This window comes from Acipenser ruthenus, chromosome 7 (genome assembly GCF_902713425.1).
Source record: "Acipenser ruthenus chromosome 7, fAciRut3.2 maternal haplotype, whole genome shotgun sequence".
NCBI lineage: Eukaryota > Metazoa > Chordata > Actinopteri > Acipenseriformes > Acipenseridae > Acipenser > Acipenser ruthenus.
Window position 1 is genome coordinate 12,541,405 of NC_081195.1, and position 19,739 is coordinate 12,561,143.

At 35.9% G+C, this 19,739-nt stretch overlaps 2 protein-coding genes across 2 annotated transcripts; one reads left to right on the forward strand and one right to left on the reverse strand.

Annotated features, from left to right (window-relative positions):
• Positions 1-3,508: 3,508 nt before the first annotated feature.
• On the reverse strand, positions 3,509-15,971 carry LOC117415808 (pyroglutamylated RF-amide peptide receptor-like). Its single transcript, XM_034026632.3, has 6 exons — positions 15,009-15,971; positions 10,162-10,320; positions 8,432-8,493; positions 5,619-5,854; positions 4,811-4,908; positions 3,509-4,234 (listed from the first exon to the last, which is right to left on the reverse strand). Exons 1-6 carry the CDS (start codon positions 15,364-15,366, stop codon positions 3,885-3,887), a joined length of 1,263 nt encoding a protein of 420 aa, XP_033882523.3. The 5' UTR covers positions 15,367-15,971; the 3' UTR covers positions 3,509-3,884.
• Positions 15,972-16,975: 1,004 nt separating this feature from the next.
• On the forward strand, positions 16,976-19,287 carry LOC117415434 (protransforming growth factor alpha-like). Its single transcript, XM_059026389.1, has 7 exons — positions 16,976-17,055; positions 17,210-17,276; positions 17,877-17,918; positions 18,009-18,126; positions 18,234-18,383; positions 18,725-18,801; positions 18,970-19,287. Exons 2-7 carry the CDS (start codon positions 17,240-17,242, stop codon positions 18,972-18,974), a joined length of 429 nt encoding a protein of 142 aa, XP_058882372.1. The 5' UTR covers positions 16,976-17,055; positions 17,210-17,239; the 3' UTR covers positions 18,975-19,287.
• Positions 19,288-19,739: the final 452 nt, after the last annotated feature.

Consider the following 19,739-nt stretch of genomic DNA (forward strand, 5'->3'; position numbering starts at 1 on the left):
TACAGCTTAGCCCACTTCTTAAGCCTCCCCGAAGTGCAACTTATTTGTGTAATTCTGTCACTACTATCTTCTTTAACTGCTCATATCTCATAAACCATTTGCAAAGTTGTCTTTTTAAGGGAAGTCTTAAGGCAACATTTAACAATACCCTCCTTCCCTATGACCAGTTAAGTAATATGTCTGCCATGTTACAGTTGTGTGACCTTTTGGTTTTCTGGGCGATAAAGACTAGATACACAAATGTAGATTTTCTGGATCAAGTTCAATCATAGGTATCTTACAAGAAAAATTAAACCTTTTGTTGCAGTAATTTTGCAAAAAAGAACAACTGCCCATTGCAATTATAAACTACATTTATAAATATTAGGACTCCAGTCTCTTCCTAATTTAAACAGCCTATCTTGTCAGTGGCAGCCAATTTGCTCACCCAAAACTCTTAAAGATGGTGCTGCCAAAGGGTTCATCAAGTAACAGCCTGCATTGCCTAAAATAAGTATAGTAGATAGTAACTCAAACCTGAAATTGTTTGCAAAGCTTTAAGAACAGAAAATGCCAGCATATATAATTTAAACATTTGCTGGGCCATTTACAATTCTCATCAAAGCATTAAGGGCACATTTTATATATGTTTGTTGTTTGCTGTCTTTAAATCTAGCTAGGGATGCTTTCGCATGATTTTTGCAGTATCTCAGCCGTTACTAATACAGCAGACTGGAATGTATTGATATTATGTTACCTACTAGCTTCCATTATATCTGCTGTAATTAAACAGCCTTATGTTGTTCGTTAGTGTTTTATCACGGCTGGTTAGTTACAAACTATGGAACAAAATGATCTGTCTAATTATCCTTAGTCCCTTTGAAGAAGTAGCCAGAGTTAATTACATTACCATGTAATCCTTCTATTTTTATCAACCCCACAAAATGTGCTTACTGTTTTCAAATATGTTTACATTTCTCTTTGGATAAAACTCCTGTTGTTCAAGGGGAAGTGTGCAATGGTTGGTACTCATTGATTTGCTGAAGGCTTACGCAAACATTTCATGTACTCATATTGCATCAAATACTAACCTTGCCATTTTTTTGTGGATTTAAAACAATGGATTTAATTTGTGTTGCTTTGAGACATTTTTTTCTCTTTTGTCCATGGTTCTTTACCGAATCAGGACATTTTCATTAAAACACTGTACATGTAGTCATGTCTTAAACCAAAGAACATGTGTTATTTGTGCTATATAATGAAGTTATTTAAACTGAGATGTGTGGCACAATAGTGGATATATTCACAGTATACAACAACTAGGAGGCTGTGTGGTCCAGTGGTTAAAGAAAGGGGCTTGTAACCAGGAGGTCCCCGGTTCAAATCCCATCTCAGCCACTGACTCATTGTGTGACCCTGAGCAAGTCACTTCACCTCCTTGTGCTCCATCTTTCGGGTGAGACGTAATTGTAAGTGACTCTGCAGCTGATGCATAGCTCACACACCCTAGTGTCTGCAAGTCGCCTTGGATGAAGGCGTCTGCTAAATAAACAAATAATAATAATAATAACTGAACTGCCAAAATGATTTGTTTGAAAGAACAGAAGGGAATTATTTCTTTGGATGCCCTCTCTCTGCCCTTACTAAAAAACTCTCTTTTATAGTAGCTTTCTTTTCTGACCCAGCTGGTCCATCAGCTCTGCAATATGGAGTATCTAACAGGGGTCTGCTCAACATACCTGTTTAACCAGTGATCAGGGTAGCAAGCCCAAAGGTTTGTTCTTCAGGACAAAATGTGAAGCACATGCCTTGAGGTAGTTACAGTTGATTTCTCATGGATGGAGATGGATATATGTATATATATATATATATATATATATATATATATATATATATATATATATATATATATTCAGAGGTAAAGTAGTGGGCTGTCATGGCTGGTAATCCGGCAGAAATATCAAGCACAGACCTGGAAAACTACATTCAGCAGCTTGGCACACTTTTATTATTAATAAAACAAAAGGTTTAAACAAAACAGTACCCAAGCACTGCTACCACGGTACCTTCTAACTCTCACTGTTCTCTCCACACTGTTTAGCCATGCCCAGTAACATAATCAATTATGCAATTATTAATTTATTCAGGATATAGTTGAATTTGAATTGTGTATATTGGATATTTATATTATATAAATTGTACTATAACTTGATTATGTAAGCTGTTGATTGTTCTGTACTTTTAATAGGTAATTTATGATTTTAATGTATGTATTTTTAATCAAATATTAAATACATTTAAACAATTAACCAATTTACATTCTGTGGCTGTGCAAGGGCGGCCATCTTGGCCCCAGGCTGTTCCTGTGCACCTGAAACAAGATGGCTGATAGCCACAAAACACACACACACACACACACACACACACACAGAGCCTCTGCTATAAGGGTTATAAGGGTTTTGTGTCAAGTCTGAAGGAGTTTACTCGTCAACTACACTCGATTTTACAGTCTGCAGAGGTGAGAACACAAGGAGGCAAGAACACAATATACATTGGATGAGAAATGATGTGTCTTATACTGCTTCACATATAACATTAATAACACAAGGTTAGTACCATTAACATACGCCAAGAATATAAATAGCATATAGGTATAGAACAGCATCTCATTCAAGGTGGTCTAAACATTGGCTCTCAAGTCACATAGTAAATGGATCATTCATTGAGCTCCAAATGTAGTTATTGTTTTTCTTTTTTATTTAAAGATGAAGACTCTTATTACTAAAATATGTTGGGGAAAAAGTCCTTTCATAGTTTTATTAAAAACAGAAAAGTGGTTTGCAAAATCTAGCCTTCAGTATCACAATCAATCAGGGATCTGTCACATGTATGAGTCACTTAATAAAACAAAGAATATGTTCTGGAATCTTCTGATATGGAATATTTTGATTGTCTGTGAAGGATTTCATTAGATACTCTAGGAAAACACTTACATTGATTTAAGGTCCAGTGTTTGAATGCAAAAAATCAAGTTAATTATGTGTTGCTTCTGCTCTCATTTGGTGACAGCTGTGCAATGCTGTCAATAGGAGTGTCTGTGATGTTTATGGAAACTGTACAGGATAACAGGATCTGAAGAATTAAAGATTTAGAGGAAATGGTTTGTACCAGGAGCTGTATTAATGATATATAATAATAAGATCGCTCTTAAAAATAGTTTAAAAACAGGTTAGTGATATTTGGATTACTTGAAAGGTGTTGTTTTTAATAACACCAATTATTCCACTTAATTACAAATGGCTTTGATTCTGCAGTTAAGGAATGGAGAGAATCTGTGCATTAAGGAATACTGCCACAAGCAATTATAAACTGTTAAGATAACTATCAAACTAAACCACACATTTAAGGGATCAATGTAAGACTCAAGATCAATTTGTCAGATTATATTTTCCCTTAGGGTAAACTGTGAACAAACCAAAGACAATTTGTTGTTTTAACCCAAATTATTTTATTATTATTTTATCTCAGTTATACACCTTGTACAGAAAATTATTTTACATTAGATACCATATATTACAATATTTATCCAAAAGAAACAACATGTCAAATTGTTTTAATGAATTAATGGAATCCTTTGCAAAATGCCCTCTTAATGAACATGAAAGTGTCAATAGGACCTTATTCCACAATGAAATAGTAACTGACAATATTGTAGATAAGATGTCCATAAAGATTCAACAAGGCTAGCACTTGATTCCCAAACAAAATACTTACTGAAACACACCATAGCACAATATTGTTCAAGATGTTATATTATAAGGCGATGTGCAGTATAGTTATTTTTAATCCTTGGGTTTCAAGAATAAAAACACAGTTCGATCCTGAAGAGACATAAATCATTTCATTCATTCTGCTTGTACAGATGATTTTTCTTTATTGGATGGTATCAATGCGACATTCTCAGAAAGTTTGAACTCAATCCTCTGTGTTGAGCTATCTGCTTGGAAAGCTTCCCGTCTCACAGGGTTATAAGGAGGCACATTCAGCTTTGGCCTCTCCATGATGATTCCCTGCTGTAAAGTCTGGTTTGGCCTCCAGATGCAATGGGAAAGGGTAGTCATGCAGTTTTTCTTGAAGTTCTCATTCATGAAGGCGTAGACAATAGGGTTATTGAAGGAATTGGAGAATCCTATTGCCTGCACAATGGCAAGTATCATGCTGACTGTGATCTCATCGTACTCATTTTCAAAGTCATCTGTAAAAAAGTATTATTAAACTAATATACAGTACATAATGAGTGTCAATGGGGCCTATAATACGTGCATTGTACTTGAAACTTGGCTTTAACCTTGGTAGTTCGGAAAAGACTGCATACATTTGGACTGAGATTTGAAGATTGTTTTGAAAGCTTGTCATATTTTAATATTACACAAGAAAAGCAATATGTCTTTATGCTTGGTAAGATTGTGATAGTAAAAACATTACAACATTGAAATTATAACTAATTTTATCACCAGTAATTCACCAGTAATTACGTTTTTGTAAGGTGTTGTAAAGTTTTTTTTTTAAAGAGAGAGTGCAGTGCTGCTGTTAAAGTAAATTATTATTTTTTTGACTACTGGGTTTAAAACCATATATTATAACACACCTTTTCTTAAGCTTTATTTCCACAAATTAAGTGCCTTAAAATATATACTTTTCACAAGCAACAGATTAATTATCAGCGTTCAAAACATGAACTGCTTACTGTACTTAATGTGCGATTATGGGAAAAAGTTAAAAAATCTTGCTACACAATGTCACATACAGGGTAATAAGCAAAGCAACTCACTGTATTCAAAGAGCATGTGCACGATGTGAAATGGAGCCCAGCATATAGTAAAAAGCAAAACAACTGTAATCATCATCTTAACAGCACGTTTCTTCTTCCTGTAAAAATGTAAGAAACAAAAGCATGAACGAGTAAATAGCTGCATGGTTTGTCATGCAATTACTAATGTTGTGCCTTAAGGTGCTTTGACTCTGAGTTAGAACTATTTTTGAGTTGTCTGCCATATTATTATTTGTTTGTTTAGCAGACGCCTTTATCCGAGGCACCTTACAGAGACGTATCTATTGTAGCCTAGATCAGAAAAAAGTGTCTTTATATTACATAAGAACATTTACGGACAACAGGAGGCCATTTTGCCCATCTAAGCTTGTCCGGTTCTTAGAAGCTGAAGGTTGGATAAAGGATCCAAGTGATTCTGCCTCAACAGCATTACTAGGTAATCCATTCTATAAACTCACCACTCTGTATGAAGTGTCTCCTTCTCTCTGTCCTAAGTATATCTCCACTTAATTACCAACTAGTGTACACAAGTGTAATGCCAATAAAAATAAATTTAAAAAAGTAGCTTGCTCCAAAGTGACAGATCAGTGGCATTGACTTGTACTTCTACTGTATAAAGACACTATGATTAGAAAGACAACTGGAACTGAAGAGCAGATACAGAACTCGGATGAAAGCACCTTAACACAGACTTCTCCAAAGATAAACATACACTGTATTTGAGTAAATGCATTAGAACCACTCAGAAGGTTCATATACAATTACATTAACAATGCTTGTTGAAGGGTACCACCGTGTGTATTTCTACCTTGTAATCTTGTTGACTTCCCTGTGGTTCATTGTGTTGAATACAGAGGAGTCCCCAACACGCTTCCGGATCCAAAGCTCAAAGGATATTCTGGTGTAGAGAATCAACATGGCAGTCAGCGGTAGGAGAAACAGAGCCACAAGGATGAAGGTGGCATAAACCTGGCGGTGGGCAGGGGTGTGCCAACGTTCCTGACAGCACACATGATGGTGGTCATACAGGAAATCATATTTCACCTACAACAAGAAATTATTTCAAAATTGGTGTGAGTATGCACAGTGACCTAAGAAATTTGACTCAGTGTCAACGGATTTGTTTTCGTAAAGGTGATTTTGGATTTCCAATCATTTTAATTGAAAAAAACTAAATACAATGTAAACAGATAGAGTGGACTCTCGCTAATCCGATGTAAGCTGTAGAAATAGCTATTACCTATTTCTGATGAAATCTAACTATATAAAAAACATAAAACATAGGACAAGACATTTTTAGTATGGTACAAATTACAATCAGTATGTCGAACAAATCCGGTCCTAACAATTTGGATTGGTGAGAGTGTACTGTACATATCTTTCTGGAAAAGTACACCATATTAACTTAAAAAACAAGCATCTTAGTCTTCCATTCTGGAAAGAAGCAACTGAGGAAAAATAATGTTCACTCTGTAATGGTTTAAAAAATAAGCCCACTTAATTGGGGGTCGTCAATACTTTGATTGCAAAGGCACATTTTCACTGAAAGGAATTTAAACATAGCTGAGGCCATCTCTCAAGTCCCATACTCAAGCTTTTTCAATGTCATTTATGATTAAACCTTTCTCTTCATTAGCATGTAGACACTCACCCTGGATATTATTGTATAATTGATTATACCTCATGTATTTCCAAATAGCACTCCTCACAGCAGATTTCGAAAGGCAATTTTAACAAAAGAAACGACCTAATGCTGCAGAATCAGACGGATCGATTTGTATCTCTTAATATTAAACTACTGAAGCTCTTTGGGAAATGTCATTTCAAAAAATAAATCAATAAAATAAAGCATGAAAACTGTATTTGCTTTCTAAACGTAGCGCTATCATGTTCCAAGTTTAGAATCCAGCAAAGAAATGTGGTTGACCTTGCACAAACTTTGTAAATATTAAGTAACACAAATATTTCAGTATGCAATTTGTTATGAAGACTCATTAAGGATGTACTTTACTCCCATAATTCAGCCCTTGAAACATAATATGATGTATGTGCATGACAAATGTGAAATTTCACTATGTAACAGAATGTGTCTATGTGTTTCAGTACAGTGTGTCTATGTGTACAGAGTATATTTGTTTTCTGTTTAGTGCATATGCATTTTACATAACGGATGCCCAATCACACTATATTAAACATGTCACACATTCATGACTTTAGAGCATTTTAGTTAAAGTAAATGTCATTACTTTAAATGACTTCTAATCAAAATCTTATGACCTATTTTCAGGATATGCAAATATCTAGTGTTACTATTATGTGTGAAAAGGGTATCAGTTAAGTGAATATCAGGGGTGAATTGTGTCCTTGGTGGTACCTCAAAGCTAATATCTATATTTTACATGCATGCTTTTGATAATGGTTAAACATTTAGTCCCAGATGTAAACATTTAGTACTTGGCTAACTTTTTAAAAGCTTATTAACACTTTACAGATATACTAAAGTGTTAACAACTTCTCCACGCAACTCCTCGTCCAGGCCCTGGTACTCTCCCGGCTAGAGTACTGCAACTCCTTCCTGGCTGGCCTCCCTGCGTCCGCCACCTGTCCGCTCCAGCTCATTCAGAACTCCACTGCTCACCTGGTGTTCTTTCTGCCTCGCTTCTCCCATGCTACACTGCTCCGCTCACTCCACTGGCCCCCGATCACCTCTGGCATCCAGTTCAAGACTCTTGTACTTGCCTACCGATGCCTTTATCAGACTGCACCCCCACCCGACCTCTCCACTCCGCCTGCACTAGAAGACTGGCTGTACCTCCTCTACGCTCCCCTACCTCCAGAGCCTGCTCCTTCTCCACCCTTGCCCCGCAGTGGTGGAATGACCTTCCTACGGGATGTCAGGACTGCCCAGTCCCTGACCACCTTCCGGCGCTTCCTCAAGACACACCTCTTCAGACAACACCTGTAAAACTCAACTCTTCCCTTCTGGACAATATAGCACTCTGCCTTTAATGTACTTTAACTTGCACTTCTCTGCTCCCTGTTTTACTGTATTTAATCCTGCACTCTGTAGTATCTTGTATTTCACTTGCACTCGTATCTAACCCTGATGTAACTATCAACACTGTTATCTGCTCTTGAATTGCCCCGATATCAAATCGTACTGTGTTTTCTATTTGTTCTTATTAGGATTGAAGTAATTGTATTTTGTATCTTGCTCTTAATTGTACTGTAATTCTTGATATGTATTTTATTTTTTATACAACTGTAAGGTAAGGGGTAAGGGCATCTGCTAAGAAATCAATGATCATTTTCTTTTTTTTAAATCTAACCTTTAATCTAACCTTTAATCTAGCGCATAGGGTTGTTTTTTTTTAGTAACGACTACTCTTCAACCAATACAGAGCGTAGGATGCCACAAATAGCTTTGCTGATATCAAGCAATTGCGTAGGGCTATATTTTTAGTGATTTGCCAGCTTGTAATCCAGACCAGGGTGTACAATTACAGTAAAACAGAAGTGATACAGAAATAAGCACCCTGTGAAATTGAATCTGCAAGAAAAAGTAATTTAGTGTACTGCCTATGACAAGATTTAAGCAGCTCTATTTTGGAAGTATCTTACCTCAAGCTGCTGTACATAGAACATCGGGGACCCTAATATTACAGCAACCGCCCAGACCACTCCTGAGAATAGAGGGAACGATTAAATAACAAAAAATAGATTACATAGATACAGGTATATAGACAAATTGTGAATTTTCCATTCACATGATTGGGTTTTAACAAATGTCCACATACCCACAGCAACATCATTTAATTTTTGCATCCAACCACATTTTTACTGTCCTTAAAGGTTACAAATGCCATTGTAATTGCTTATTTTATTTTATTTTTTAACTCCTACATAGTTCTACATTTTTATGATATTTACAAAAAAAAAAAAAAAACAGGAGCTCGTTAATTATACTTTAATTAAATACAAAGAAGGGCCATACTTTTTTAGAAAAAGGATCCTGATTATTGGTTAAGAATGTAGGCTTTATATTTGCTACATGACATGCATCAAGGGATCACCAAAGAAAGACATATATCATAAAACAGGAAATGTCTGTGGCAACCTAATTTTGTGGATCTCCCACTATGGACATATTTACAGAAACAAATCTAAATATAGTATAGATATAGCCTACTGTAAATAAATTTAATGTAGTAATTATGCTATTTTTTATGGATTTTTAAAACACAGAATTAGTGAAACATTTCATGTTTTGCAGTGTACTTAAAGTTCTGAAGAAAACATCTGTAAATATGTGGTTTAATCCATTTCCTAAGAAAAAGAGATTAATCCATTTCCTAAGAAAAAGAGTTTTGCTCCACATTTGGTTGCTGTTTTAAATCTGATCGACTACTGAGACCCATATGTATTCAGTTTATACACCAGGCCGATTTATTTGTTTTATGGGTTAATGTATGGAAAAGATAGTTTATTTAAGCAAACTGACTTTGAGGAAAGACTTTCTCTAGAACAATGCACACAGGCAATAAAAATGTCCATTATAAATACCATATGGGAGATACTGAAATTGAAGAAGGAATCTATGAAAAAGATCTAGGTGTTTATGTTGACTCAGAAATGTCTTCATCTAGACAATGTGGGGAAGCTATAAAAAGGCCAACAAAATGCTTGGATATATAGTGAAAAGTGTTGAAATTAAATCAAGGGAAGTAATGTTAAAACTTTACAATGCATTAGTAAGACCTCGTCTAGAATATTGTGTTCAGTTTTGGTCACCTCACTACAAAAAGGCTATTGCTGCTCTAGAAAGAGTTTAAAAGGCATAGTGCAGACGGGCTAAAAGAATTGAATCTATTCAGTCCTGAACAAAGAAGACTACGTGGCGATCTGATTCAAGCATTCAAAATTCTAAAAGGTATTGACAATGTCGACCTAGGAAACTTTTTCGACCTGAAAAAAGAAACAAGGCCCAGGGTTCACAAATGGAGATTAGATAAAGGGGCATTCAGAACAGAAAATAGGAGGCACTTTTTTACACAGAGAATTGTGATGGTCTGGAACCAACTCCCCAGTAATGTTGTTGAAGCTGACACCCTGGGATCCTTCAAGAAGCTGCTTGATGAGATTCTGGGATCAATAAGCTACTAACAACTAAACGAGCAAGGTGGGCCGAATGACCTCCTCTAGTTTGTAATCTTTCTTATGTTCTTATGTTCTAAGCTACGCATTTGCCAAGAAAAGCAGCATAACAGTGTGATTTGCCCGGATATTCTGTCATTGGATTTGAGTGAATGAGATTCAGTAAAAATAAATACACTTACATATATAAAACATACCTAGAATTTTGTACACTCTTTTTGATGTGTACTGCCTTTTCATTTTCAGTGGGTAGACTATGCCTTGATATCGCTCCACAGCAATACAAGTCATGGTAAGGATACCAGTCACTATGGCTGTGCTCTGCACAAAAGGAACTGTCTTGCATACATAGACACCTGAAAACAAAACAGCAATTCAAAGTTAGTGTACAAAGTAATTTGTGTTGTGGAACTATATTTGTATAGGATAAGCCACGGTTGGAATTGTTTGGCACATGTTACAGCACTAGGGAACCCTTATGAAAAACTCTTCAGCAGCTACTGTTTCTACACCTGAGCTTTCTCTTAGATTGTATTACAAAGATTGTTTTTAGAACAATGCAATTTTTGCCATGTTACAGCATTCTATTTGAATTACAGTCTAATGGTTCAATTTTCCTGTGTAAATTATTGGTATGCACATTTCAATTATTTATTTATTATAATAGTCTTCTTTATAACAAGATACACTGTTATAACATATTCAATATGGAGATATACACATGAATGTCTGTAATTTACAATTTTAGTTGAATTAATGTCCAATTCTTTGTCACTTGGAATTATATTATTATCTTGATGTCATGTTTTTTTTGACATCCAAATAAATAGACAGTTTGGGAAAGACTAATAATAGATGCAATTAATTACTGTGGCAAGGCAGAAAAGCCCTGCTTGTAAAAAGGGGGCAGGGCAAAGCCCTGCTGATAAATGTGTTGTACTGTTTGGTGTTTATTGGTAACAGGGGAATGTATTATGATTTAAAATGTATTGTTTGATTTTTATTTAAACAGGGGCGATTGTTAGCATCTCATCTCTGCCAGACATCTCGTGAAAATGTGTGGTCGGCGGCGAAATAATTATAAACAGAGTTGCTGTCGACCCGCAAATATTAAAAACCCTGTGCAGAAGGTGACCGTCTCCAGATTAATTGATGAATTTATTGCTAACCTAGAGATGGTCACCGGTATAAAAACCAGCAGCTTTTACTGGTCGGGGTCGGTGTTCAAGAGGAGGAACGAGACGAAAACGAAAGTAAAACTGTAAGAAAGAAAGCAATTGCTACTCGTGTTGGGTAGACCAGCGTGGGATATGTTACTTCCACTAACCCAGGCCAGAGCAGGTACTGTGGGTACATTTATTTATTTATTTATTTTATTTTAAGAAAGATTGTTTTTTTGTGTGGAAAATGGGAATGAAAGGGAGGCAGCGAGAGAAGAGAGTGAAACAAGGACTGGAAGTCTGCATGACATGCCAAAAAGGGGAGGAGTGGTGCTTTGCTGTTGGTGGGGTTGGGCATGTGTCGTCCGACTACCTTCCCCCACGTCAGGAAGAGGAATGACTGTCAGCCCTGAGTAGAAAGAAAGGGAGAAGCAGCCATCCCCAGAAGCAGCCAGTACCAGCTGCAGCAGCGCTGTAATGGGCAACTGTTGGTGCCCCATCTGCCTAGAGTGGGGGCATTCCCCACTCAACTGCCCCCTCCCAGAAGAGGAGTGCCCAAGACCACACCGCTGATCAGGAGGACGAGGACTGGTGCACAAACTGCCTGTGCTATGGGCATGAGGAGGACAGCTGCCTGGAGGCTGACTGGGACACAGCCTGAGCGTCCAACGCCTGAATGGGAGGATCCTGAGCATCCAATGCCTGAGTGGGAGGAGCCCAAGCGTCCAGTGCCTGAATGGGAGGAGCCCAAGCGTCTATCGACCAAGAGGGGGGAGCCTGAGCACCCAATGCCCAAAATGATTGTGCAAATTTATTGTGCTTCTGATAGTAAAACAACATAATAAGAGAACATAGTGTTTAGCAAGGGTCCCTCAACAATGACTAAATAGTGATTGCCATCCATGAGAATTACTGGAGACTCTGATTGGAGACAAGCTACTGCCAATCTTACCTATATGTTTAACTGTAAACAATAGGTGGGTACATCTCTGACAAGCTATAGTCCCATCTACACATTTATTTTATTCTTACTTCAAACCTTTGTGTAACTGCACCAAAATCTTTTTTCTAGTTTAGATTCTCGAGATAAAGATAATTCAATTTCCAGCTTGTCACTTAGCTAGAGCACACTCAGCAACTGCCACAAACTTGGTTCATATTAGAATTTCAAGATGGATCCCAAATGACATTTTATTGATTTAGCTATTCCCATGAGGTTAACACTATAACTTTTTCGTGTCCTAATATGTGCGTCACTGTTTGTTTTTTCTTTAGAGGTGTTTCAGATGCATCCTCAAAGCAGGGCAATAACAGATCAATTAATGTTCCACTGCTGTTATGAGAACATTACAAAATATATTACACTCTAACTTGCATTGTCAGAACCCTTATAAAAAAATGTACTGTGACACCCCATGTTAATAGCAAAGAAAAGTAAATTACAGTGAAATCATGGTAAAGCACAGGTAAGCATGGTAAGGTTAACCATATAACCAAGCAAAACCACTGTGCAAATGTATTGTAACAAACCGCTAGTCCAATTCTGACTCAACTACTAGCAAAAATACCTAATGACAACATCATTAGTAATCTCTTGTAAAGGGTTAACATTTGCAATTAAATTGAACATTTAATCAAAGTAGATTTTTTTTCAGTATTCAGTATTATTAGTATAAGAAATTGGGATTTTGAATGTGATTTCTAACATGATTTTCAGCTTTAACATCACAAAGTAACATTGGCTGGGTTTACATGCACATGAAAATCGACTCTACAGTCGTGTCTATGAGACATTGTCAAGCGTACAAACCCATGTAAACCGGAGCAGGAATCGTGCTTGTGGCTCACGAGATTTCAGCAGTCAAGATCCCATTCTTCTGACTTAATCTCCAGTAGAAAGGCCATACAAAACACACACACACACACACACACAAAATGTACATTTATGGACTACTTCAACACTAGAACCGCCGTGGTTATACTCATACCTACAACCGCCAACGGCAGTCATTATCACGGTACATCATCAATATTAAAATGAAATACAAACTATCGGATACAACTCAAAAGTTTTTTTCAAGCACATCATAACAATCATCTGCACAGCCGAAAAGCCATTTTTAAATGAACAATTAAACAATTTCTCTTGTGTGTGTCACTCGCAGCACAGTATCCAGGTTGAGCTGCTGCAGCCTGCAGATTTGCAGTTTTTTTTATCAAAATGTTTCTGCTGAAGCGCTGTGGGTTGCTTCAAGATGAAATCTCTCCTTACTGATATTTTCCCTGCTGCATTTCTTGTACAAAACGAAGGAATTGATGGCTGCTAGGTCCAGTAGAGATAACAACAGGCTTGCATATATAAAAGAAATAGAATATTGTAGGTTATATTTAGGGCTTCTGTTTTTCGGGTTTTATTAATTGTATTTTTCGGTGCTTATTTTTAGATATTTTCGAGTTTTATGACAACTGTTTTCTCACAACTGTAAACAACAGGGGGGTACACACATGACTACTGTACCACATACACACATTTATTTTATTCTTACTTCAGTTGACCTTTCCTGTACCAACATGATTTCTGGTGTTAAATTCTTAAAGATCCAAAAATCCAATTATCCAGCTTGTTGGGTAGTTGGAGCACATTTAGAAATTGTCACAGGTTTGGTTAATGTTAGAATTTCTAGATTGATGTGGGAAATGTCACTTTATTGATTTAGTTGTTCGCATGAGGTTAACTCAATTACTTTTTCAAGCTCTATTTGTGCATCACTGTTTGGATTTCACCAGTGATGTCCAAAATGCATCTTCATAGGCAGAGCAGTAACAATAGACCAATTCATATTTTATTGCAGAAATGAGAATGTTACAAAATAGGTTTGGCAGAAAATGTATGTATCTTTTGAATGAAAGCATTTATGAAAAAACATATATAAAGGTAATAAATGTGGAGATTTTTTTATGTTTATTTTATTTGTTAAGGATGTCATTGACTTAAATGCTCAGTCCAAATTGATAAGATGTTCACAGAGAAGGGGGCGAGATTCATTATCAAACCACTGGATTCTAATTGCACATAAGATTAAAAAAATAAATAAAAAAATTGCCATTGTAATACCCATAGCACGCATGGTACATTTTAAATATAAATTAGAAATTAATTTCTAGTAGTTCTTTTTTAAATATTATTAGAGCTGAGCCGGTTGTGTTCCATAATGAATCTTGCTTGGACAGCATTAATTGAATTTATTTTTGGATTAGATTTTCATTTTCCCTCAGGTCAACTATTAAAATGTTTGTTGTATGCACAGCAAAGCCATAAGTATAAACCATACTGAAGAATAATACTTTGCAGTGCATTACAATACACCTTACAGAGCAAAATGTTATTGGAATGACGTTAAATTCACAGTATAATTACATTTTTTAAAATATATTTAATGATATATTATATTTGAGAAAGTTTTTTTTTCTTTCTTTTCTGGTGCACTATTAATGATATTATCCTATTAGTTGCAATTCCCGTTGTTTATTATTATTATTATTATTATTATTATTATTATTATTATTATTAATAATAATAATAATAATAATAATAATATTTTAGTTTTTTTTTTTTTTTGCTTTAACCTATACTAAAATGCTCATTTATTTTAATTTTATTTTATTGATGGAAACACAATTTCTCCAAATTTTAGAAAAGTTGATCTTATGGAGAGAGACGAAATACCACTCTAGCAGTACGCATCTTGTATTTCACATTTAACTGGTATGCAAGATTATCAATTCCCAATTTCACCTGCCGTCCTATTAGCATTAAACATGTCAACCAGTACGGTTTTCAACCTTGAATCGTTTCAAACTATATAAAATTAGAGACCACTTACCTCCCAGCCACTCTGAAGAGATGTTTTGTAGTAAAGTAAAGGGTATGCAAAAGAAAGTAATCAGAAGATCGCTCACTGCCAGGGAACAGATGAAGATGTTGGTAGCTGTCCGCACTGTCCTCTTTCTGATTACAATGTAGACCACCAGGCTGTTTCCGACAAGAGCTAGGACAAATATTATAACATAAATAACAACAAAAATTGTCTTAGCACTGGGAGACAGTTCAGGGATGTAGACCAGAGGATGCAAATTATAAGTGTCAATAAAGTCCTGACGCGAGAGGTTAAAAAACTCCAGAAGCTGTTTCAGGGACTCGGGAGTAATTTTCAAAGCTCCCATTTCATCAGAGGCGTTCATTTTCACTGACTGTCTTGATGGATAACAGAAAAAAAACAGAAATAAATTGTTTTTCCTAGAAAACGTGTTTTGAAAACATTATTAGGCTATGTAAGCGTTAAGCGATTTGTGCCAAATCAAATCTAAACGGTAAAACAAATGTTGCAAGTTCGCAGGAAATAGACCAGGTGTAAAACCTTACAGGTAATGAATGCTGTGCGACTGTGTTGTATTGCCAATGCTTTAACATGTAAAAATGTAACCGACTAAAATAAGGTGTTGCAAAATTGTCATTGTTTTAACAAACATACAATTACAATACAATACAATTGTAAAACAGTGTTTATAAACGTATTTCTTAAAAATCTCTTAACTATAAAACGTGAGTTCATTACTAGGTAAAAGTAGTCTGACTCGTTTAATATCCATGTATCTATTGCTTCCCAAAGCTTGCAGTTCACAGAAAGTGTACCGTATAAAACATGTTCTTATGTAGCAGGTTTCAGATTATTTTAACCCCCATACATCCTTTACAATATATCAACTGTCCTAGATTCCAGTGAGACCCCGCTCGATGATATATAACAGACACATACTATAGTCAAAATAGCTGCCGTATAGGGGAGGGGCAGTGTGAGATGCGCAGCAACCTGGCACAAGAGAATTTACTGAAGATAGCTTACTCAGAAAATATTTACAGCAACTAAAACCAAGTACCTTGGACGAGGGCAGTTGAATGCATGTGAAGGCATGTTTTTGGAATGGGAAAAACATGCTTTTGTTTGCATCCTTCTTCCAAGATTCATTAAAATTAAAGATACTCTTTATTGGGGCATATTTTAACAGTCTATGATACTTTGTGGTTTACTGAATGGCCCAAATGGTTGCCCACTTTGGGTTAAAAGAAAATAAATATATCTAGCTGTAGGCCTACTACATTATATCTCATATGAATAGTTTTGCACACGCTGCATCATTAATAATATTTTTTATATTTATATTTATTAGGCAGATCGTTAAACTACATCGTTATTTCTTAACAAACGTCTCCACTTACCAATACACTATGGTTATTAACTAGCCTATATAGCTAAACATGGCAATGCACTAGGAACCACTTACAATGATAGCAAACATACAAGTTAAGCATGCTGTAGAAAAACTAAGATATGTAATTTTAAACAATACCCTTTAATAATATGAAAACCGCACCTAAAGACCAATTATACCCCTACTCTTTTGAATATGCAATGATAAGGATCAGAACAAGATTTTTCCACTTGTGTCATTATATATATATATATATATATATATATATATATATATATATATATATATATATATATATATATATATAGATAGATAGATAGATAGGTAGATAGATAGATAGATAGATAGATAGATAGATAGATAGATAGGTAGATAGATAGATAGATAGATAGATAGATAGATAGATAGATAGATAGATAGATTTAAAAAAAAACAAAAAAAAACTAGTCGTCGCACTGCACAAGAGTTCCTAATTCAATGTGCGTTATTGCACAGCACTTAAAACAAATTGCAGTGACTTGCTTCACACGTGTGTGGGATAAATTTGATAACAAGGAGTAGTTACTTATTGGTTGAAAAGAAGAAGGTACGATACATAAGCAGTATAGAGGGCCATTTCTCTATGTTTGTGCTGGATATTTACTGGACTGAAGGTTAAAGGTACTGGTTTAATTTTGGTTATTATTTTTTCGAAGCCAGCCGAATGACGATCACGTAATGCATATCTTGGTACACATCGTCGTATTAATTATTTATATTATCCGGCATTATAGGCTACTAATCATCAATGCACATTTTTATTTTTCTTGCATAGAACTTTAAAGCTCGACCACCAAGAGGAAAAATGTCTTGTGTTCTTGGGGTACTCGCGTTCCTTTCAGGTGGGTGTTTCAATTTCTGCAATAGCATACTTTTGTTTGTAAAATTATAGCAAATTGTTTCTATGAACCTGTGGTGCATATTTATCGATCTGTCTGTCCTAAAATATGAGGCCCTTCATTACCGGGTGAGGTGTCTGTTTGAGTACGATGTCGCAAACTAATTCGAAGTACAGTATGTCTTGTCCGATGAATATTTAAATCTCCGATATTAAAGTGTTTTGTTTCCACTGTTAATTTGTTTTTGATATCGACGCCTATGCGAGATGCACTAGAAGCTGTGTCTCCGCGCCAGAGCCGACCTGGCTTTAGCTTCAAAAATAACCTGACCTGTTGCTAAAAGCCAGATGACAATGAAGAAACAATGATTTTAAAAAAAAAAAAGTCGGTAGTGCTCGGGAGATCTAGATGGTTACTGAGTCAAGAGAAATTGTTAATTGAAACTAACTTTTGCTGTGCAACTTGCACATTTAAGTGCTGTGAGCCGAGTAATGCTTAAGTTTTGTGACCGTTGTTTTTTTTTAACCTGTGGTTGTAACGTTGTTGCTCCATATAGTAAGTTTCTTGCCAATTTTAGAAACCTGTTAAATTTCATTTCAACAGGTGTTGCATTATCTTTTAGCCAGACAACAAATTCTGCCTATGGTAAGTAAACACTTTAAGGATCAAGTGATTCTTCATGTAGGTTACATGTCTTATCTAGTTGAGATAGCAACTTTTATTTTTTCTCTCTAGTGTCTGTGAATACAGCTACATTTATGGACCAGTTTGCTGACTGTCCAAGTTCATATGCTGGGTACTGTCATCATGGGACTTGTAGATTTATAGTTCTGGAGGCTACTGTCTCTTGTATGTAAGTTTTTGGTTTTTCCTTCTCTGCTTGCTATGAGCAGTTTACAAACCTCTCCCCTGTCCCGTTTACATGAAGTTGACGGTTGTCTTAATTTCTTTCCTCAATAGTTGTCCAAGTGGCTTTATTGGAAGCCAGTGCCAGTATGTGAATCTACTGTCTGTTTTTTCTGAGGATCCTGACACACTGACAAGCATGAGGCTGGCAGCGATAACTGTGGTTGCCATGGCTTTGATCTTTGCAACCTGTGCCTGTGTCTAGTAAGTCTTGCTCTTGTTGACCCTTTTGATGGCCGTTCTATTCTAGTATCCTGTGGTGGTTTATTATCAGAAGTTTATACTGCTAGTCAGTCTAAAGATTGAGCATCCAATAGTGTTGACTCAGTCTACTTTTAAGAATGTGTACAACTAGGAGACACTAGCCAAAATGTTTGACTATTTAAGAATATATAGTCCTTCAGGTAATGATTCCCCACTTCTGGAACAGGCATGTTCAACACAGCCTATCCCTGTCCTGTGTACATTCAGTCTAACTGCTTGCGCTTCATTAAATAAATTCAACATGTTGGGTTCAGGTTTAATGTCACTTTCTTTGCCAACAGTGCTTGCAGAAGAGAAATTATGCATAGAATTTCTTTGAAAGATGCACACCGAACTCCAGAACATGAACGTCTTCAAGGTAAACCTTTTAAGCTTTTGAATCTTGGCCATAGATCAAGGAAATCCTGAAATTGCATGCAGTACCCAGCCTACGATGACCAGACAATCCACCCCAAAAAAAGACAAAAGCCTCTTGCATTTCTTGTCATATTCCAACATTAACTTATTTTTTTCTTCTCCCCCACAGTATGAGCTGAGCTTACCTTCACCATACAAGTTGAATGTTCCAATACATATTTTAAGTGTTTTTAATGTTCTAAGTGTTTACAACAGGCTTGCCCCTATTAACTGGAATATGTTCACAGCTTTTTCAGAGCTGTCAGTTTAGAAATGGTTTACTTTTACCAGCTGTTGTACAAATGTTTGTCAAGCTAATAACAAATGGGGATTGAAGCACTTGACAAATGTTCTGTGAGTGGGTTACAAGCTTCCAATGTGTTACTGTTGTCTAGACTAAACCTTTTTTAATTTAAACTTTTTTAAATAAAATTTTATATTTTTACAATATTGTTAACTTTTCAATATATGCCTCATTGACATTCTATGTTGTCCTCTTTCATTCTGCTCACACCTGTCTAGCTATTAAGGGGTTGTGAATTCAGCCCATCTTAAACATTTCCATCTTGACCAGCATACAAATTTTATGCAGTTAATTAAGAACTATAGCAAGACCTGCTGGACTTAAATCCTAAGACATCAACATGTACTTCTGAGGGTAATTATTTCAAGACTGGCTAATGCTTAAGGTTGCTATCTGCTCATGATGGAATGAGGAAGTAAAGATGAGACTATTTTTGGTGTCTGAGACTCCAGTAGACTCACTGTGTTCCTTTAAAAAGTCCAGATAACAATTTATTTCAACAGATTACAGCGTAAGCATACACCAACCTAAAAAATGATTACAGAAGGCTATTGATTTACAAATGAGGACTGTACCACATATTCATATTCTACTTC

What these genes read in the sequence shown, in the direction of transcription:
- LOC117415808 (XM_034026632.3), bottom strand. Translation starts at nt 15,366, where the DNA reads ATGAACGCCTCTGATGAAATGGGAGCTTTGAAAATTACTCCCGAGTCC. An exon ending in AAGAGTGTACAAAATTCTAG is followed by an intron (nt 8,494 to 10,161) that starts GTATGTTTTATA and finishes CTCTATTCTCAG; the next exon opens with GAGTGGTCTGGGCGGTTGCT. An exon ending in GAAGTCAACAAGATTACAAG is followed by an intron (nt 4,909 to 5,618) that starts GTAGAAATACAC and finishes ACATTTTTACAG; the next exon opens with GAAGAAGAAACGTGCTGTTA.
- LOC117415434 (XM_059026389.1), top strand. Translation starts at nt 17,240, where the DNA reads ATGTCTTGTGTTCTTGGGGTACTCGCGTTCCTTTCAG. An exon ending in GGTACTCGCGTTCCTTTCAG is followed by an intron (nt 17,277 to 17,876) that starts GTGGGTGTTTCA and finishes TCATTTCAACAG; the next exon opens with GTGTTGCATTATCTTTTAGC. An exon ending in GACAACAAATTCTGCCTATG is followed by an intron (nt 17,919 to 18,008) that starts GTAAGTAAACAC and finishes TTTTCTCTCTAG; the next exon opens with TGTCTGTGAATACAGCTACA.